The 4602-nt window shown below is 65.0% G+C and overlaps 1 protein-coding gene across 1 annotated transcript; it reads left to right on the top strand.

Annotated features, from left to right (window-relative positions):
- The first annotated feature begins 65 nt into the window (after positions 1 to 65).
- On the top strand, positions 66 to 2796 carry RASSF7 (Ras association domain family member 7). The gene is made up of 6 exons (XM_059068041.2): positions 66 to 199; positions 748 to 878; positions 1037 to 1749; positions 1894 to 2022; positions 2099 to 2180; positions 2263 to 2796. The coding sequence occupies exons 2-6, from the start codon at positions 755 to 757 to the stop codon at positions 2292 to 2294; spliced, it is 1080 nt and encodes a 359-aa protein (XP_058924024.1). The 5' UTR covers positions 66 to 199; positions 748 to 754; the 3' UTR covers positions 2295 to 2796.
- Positions 2797 to 4602: the final 1806 nt, after the last annotated feature.

The following is a 4602-nucleotide window of genomic DNA, read 5'->3' as shown; positions in this document are numbered from 1 at the left end:
CTAATGGGCGTCGGCACGGGGCGGGCAGTGCGCGCCGAAGAGCAAATGGAAGTGTGCGGGGCGGGGCGCGCCGGCCGTGGGCCAATGGGGTGGCGGGCCGGGGCGCTCCCGCGGCGCTGTAGGCGGCAGGTTGCGGCGGCGCCCGGCGCCTGGCAGCGGCCAGTTCGCGTCCGGATTCCGGAGGCAGGCGAGCGTCCAGGTGAGCCGCGCCGGGCCCCGGAGCTTCCAGAGCGCAGGGTGCGGCCCTGGACGGGAACTCCGACGGAGGGGCGCAAGCCGGGCCGGCGTGGGGGTCGCGCCGCACCTGCACCCGCCCCGGGCGGGGACAGCGGCCTCGCGGCGATCGCGGGGACGGGCGGGAGTGGGGAGGGGCCGCCCATGCCGGGTGCGGTGGGTCCGCAGGGCCGAGGTCTGCGCGCGGACGCCCCGCGGGAGGGGCTGTACCCTCCGAGCCAGGTGGCTGTGTCTGGTTAATGATTAGCCTTGTTCCGGGAGTGGGGCGGGGCGAGAGCAGGCTGGGAAGTGAGGAAGCCTCCGAGCGCTGCGGGAGGGCACACTGGTTCCCCCTTTGGTGGGCACTGGTCTTTGCTACCCCAACCCCAGGAATGCGCGGCCTGCAGGTGGGGCTGGGCAGCAGACGCTGAGGGGCAGCAGTCCTGAGCCAGTTCAGGGGGTGAGGGGCAGGCCTCAAGGAGGAAAAGCGGGGCCAGGCAGGGCCTGACCCTGTGGCTTTCACCCTCCCTGCAGGACAGGGATGCTCTCAGAGCTGGCGACCATGGAGTTGAAGGTGTGGGTGGATGGCATCCAGCGTGTGGTCTGTGGAGTTTCAGAGCAGACCACCTGTCAGGAAGTGGTCATCGCACTGGCCCAAGCGATAGGTGAGTCCCCTGAAGCACGGATGGCCCAGCAGGTGCACCTGGGGTTCCCCAAGGAGGGTGGGGCTGTTGCTTTCCCCTCTTGCCTTCCCCCAACTGAGCAAGCCAGGTGGACAGACGGTAAGGGATGTGGGCTGACTGACCCCTCTCCCCTACTCCAGGCCAGACAGGCCGCTTTGTGCTTGTGCAGCGTCTCAGAGAGAAGGAACGGCAGCTGCTACCCCAGGAGTGTCCAGTGGGTGCCCAGGCGACCTGTGGACAGTTTGCCAGCGATGTCCAGTTTGTCCTGAGGCGGACAGGACCCAGCCTCGCTGGGAGGCCCTCCTCGGACAGCTGCCCTCCCCCTGAGCGCTGCCCAATCCGAGCTAGCCTGCCCCCAAAGCCTCGACCAGCACTGGACCGTGAGCCCTGCAGAGCACTGACCTTCAGCCTGGGCCTCCCTGGGCTGGCCTCCGGCCCTGTGCCACCCGAGTCCGTGGGTCCCGCAGCACCAATGCTGGGCTGCTGCGCAGACCTGCAGGGCTTGGAGCGACGGGTGCGCAGGAACGCAGCGGAGCTGGGCCAGGAGGCCTTCTGGGAGCAGGAGCTGCAGCGGGAGCGGGCCCGGGAGCGCGAGGGGCAGGCCCGCCTGCAGGCGCTGAGCGCGGCCACGGCCGAGCATGCTGCTCGGCTGCAGGCCCTGGACGCCCAGACCCGCACCCTGGAGGCCGAGTTACTTGTGGCCGCAGAGGCCCCTGGGCCCCCCTCGCCCACAGCATCTGTTGCAGACCGCCTGCGCCAGGACCTGGCCGCCCAGGAGCGGCAGAGTGTGGAGGTGCAGGGCAGCCTTGCCCTGGTGGGCAGGGCTCTGGAGGCTGCTGAGCACGCCCTGCAGGTGAGCCCGCTGGACCCCGCAGCCCTGCCAGTTCCTGCATCGCAGGGTGGATTTGGGTGTCGGTCTCAGGATCAGACAAGGGAGAGTGTGAGGCCGTGTGGCTCTGAGGGTCCCGTGCGCCTCTGAGGGTCCCGTGTGCCCTAGGCCCAGGCCCAGGAGCTGGAGGAGCTGAACCGCGAGCTGCGTCAGTGTAACCTGCAGCAGTTCATCCAGCAGACGGGGGCTGCGCTGTCCCCACCCCCACGGCCGGACGGGGCCCCCCCTGGCACACAGGTCAGAACGATTCTGGAGGGTGGCCAGGTCAGTGGGGGGCCCAGCCCAGCTCCAAGCTGACCCACTCTTCCCACAGGATCTTCTGCCTCCGTCCAGAGAAGAGCCCCTCCTGGGAGCCCCCCAGAGTCCAGCCCTAGTGTCCTGCATGAGCCCAGAGAGTATGTCTGTTTCCCCGACTCTGGGTGGGACGAGGTCCTTCTGTGGCCCCCGCAGCCCTCTCAGCCCATGTCTTCCCCACAGTCACCCCTATGACGCAGAACTCCTGGAGGTAGCAGCTCTTGCCCCAGAGTGGACGTCCAATACCAGCCCAGCCCTGGGCTCTGATGACATGAGCAACGGCAGCCAAGGCCAGCCCAGCCTGGATGACAGAAGGCGAGCTCGGGGTCACAGAGGACTCCTTCCACCATGCAGTGGGAAGCCCTGGTACCCTGGGTCTGAGATGGGACTCCTTGGAGCCCTGGGTTTCTGCTGCAGGGGACAGGGGAAGGCTGAGGACTCTCGCCCTAGTCCTTGTCAAATCTGCCCAGACCCCTGGAGAAGCACAGGGCGTGGCCAGCCCAGAAACCACTAGGCCCCAAAGGCCACAGCTTCTTGTTGGGGAAGGAAGGTGCACGGACCACCCTGTGTTCAGCCTGTAGGTATGTGCTTGCGTGCGGGAGGTATCCTTCCCCACGTCCATGCGTGTGCAGGTGCGCGCGCTCACGCACGTGTGTGTGCTGCCTTCCTACCCCGACACTAAAACCTCAATAAACTGCCCCAGGTGGCTTAAGCGTGTCCCGAGGCTGCACTGGGCAGGGTCTGTGGGGTCCCTGGTTAGTCCCCTGAGCTGCCTGGGGCTGGCAGCAGCCAAAGATCCTGAGATGGGGGTTTCCCAGGGACCAGTCATCAGTTAGTCTAAAGCTGGAGCTCCCAGGGGCTCACATTTCAGGCTGCTGTGTCCACCCACCCCCTGGGGGGGTGGCCCTTCCCTGTTGGTGTGTGGAGACGGGGGTGGGGGGGTGTTTCTGTCCTTGGCAACCTGAGCCTGGGGTTGGAGTGGTGCTGGGCACCTGAAGCAGCCTCAGCACTGACCTGAGTTTCTGTCTGGACCTCTTCCCCACCTGGCTTCCCTCTCTGGCCTGCTCCCCACCAGCAGCAGAAAGCGCTGCCCCCTCTGGGGTGGCTCCTGGATATGAGGACTCAAGGACACGCCAGACCCATCCATCAGGTTTCCTGAGTCTGAGAGCTTGCGAGGACTCCTGGGTCTACGAGGCCCAGGGAGCTTTGCTGGCCCCTGGAGGGTGTGCTGCCAACCTCCGCTCCCCAGGTGGGCATGAAGCCTCAGCTGCATGCCTGCAGCCTTGAAATTGGGGCAGGGCGAGGTCCAAATCACAGCCCTGGTCCTGGGGTGGGCCACAGGCTCCCAGCTCAGATAGCTGTGGCTAGGATGGGAGAGCTCCATCGGTCAGAGCCTGGGGGGCTCTGAGGCTTGGGTGCAGACATGCATATGGAGGAACAGGGGGTGGGACAGCCTAGATCATAGGGGTCTTCGTGCTTAGTTTTGGGGCGGGCAACTTTGGGATGGACTCAGCCTTCTTCTGGGGTGGCCCCTGAGCCAGGCCTGGTATTCCCCACTTCCTTTGGGGCTGACAGTAGGGGACGTGAAGTCCTGAGTGCAAGAAGCAAGGAAACCACCAAGCGCACGGCTTATGGGAGTAACCAGGAGCCGGTACCTCCTGCCTGAGCTGCAGCAGGGATGGGAGTGGCTGCACAGGCCTGGTGGCGAAAGGGATCTGGCCCCAGCTTCCTCTGTGCAGCCCCCAGCCCATCCCCTCACCTGTCCACACTCCTGCCTGACCTGTGGCTCCAGATAGGGCCAAGTACAAGCCACACAGGGTGCAGCCCAGAGTGCCCGGGCTAGTCAGGCCTTGCCCTGGGTGGGAGGACTGGGGACTGTCCAAGGGGCCTGCTCCCTTCACCTATAGCCCCCACCTGTGCTCCAGAGGGTTGCATGGACCGCTGGGCACCAGCCCTGAGCCTTAGCACAGCGTCATCTCCCAAGCTGAGCACGTAGGCCAGCAGGGGGCAAGGCCAGGTGCCATCCAGGGACCACCCTACACACACGGGAAAGGGGAGGACCAGCCCATGCCCTTCCCAGTGTCATGGGCTTCCCCACTCCCCAAAGGGTGGCAGACACAGAACTGGGCAGACTTCTGCCCCCTGTTCTCCGTGTCTGTTTTCAGGGAACACCCATTCCTTCTGAAGTCACTGGCAGGGACCCGCCCCTGGCCTGAGGCTGGCTCTGAGGACGCTGACAGCCCTCTTCTCCAGCTCAGAGAGGGTCCTCAGGCAGAACCTTCCTCTGAGGCTGTTCCAGGTGAACAAAATTACACACACCCCGAAAGTTGCCAGACGTGCTTCAGATCACTAAGCAAATCCTTGAGTTGCTGAAAAGTTTACTTTTGAGTTTTAAACTGTACTTTGAAAACAATGATGTGAAATGTGCTGAGGTGAGGAAAGGCCCAGCTCCCATCAAACCAGTGGATGGCAGTGCAGGACCCTGCCTGCTTTGAGTACCGGGCAGCCATCCTCACTGTCGCT

Source organism: Kogia breviceps, chromosome 7 (assembly GCF_026419965.1).
Source record: "Kogia breviceps isolate mKogBre1 chromosome 7, mKogBre1 haplotype 1, whole genome shotgun sequence".
In the NCBI taxonomy this organism is placed as follows: Eukaryota; Metazoa; Chordata; class Mammalia; order Artiodactyla; family Physeteridae; genus Kogia; species Kogia breviceps.
Note: the sequence above shows the minus strand (reverse complement) of the source record. Positions and strands in the feature narration are given on the sequence as shown.

Coding starts and splice junctions, on each gene's coding strand:
- RASSF7 (XM_059068041.2), top strand. CDS start 755: ATGCTCTCAGAGCTGGCGACCATGGAGTTGAAGGTGTGGGTGGATGGC. Junction 1,750..1,893: donor CTGCTGAGCACGCCCTGCAG/GTGAGCCCGCTG, acceptor CGTGTGCCCTAG/GCCCAGGCCCAGGAGCTGGA. Junction 2,023..2,098: donor GGGCCCCCCCTGGCACACAG/GTCAGAACGATT, acceptor CTCTTCCCACAG/GATCTTCTGCCTCCGTCCAG.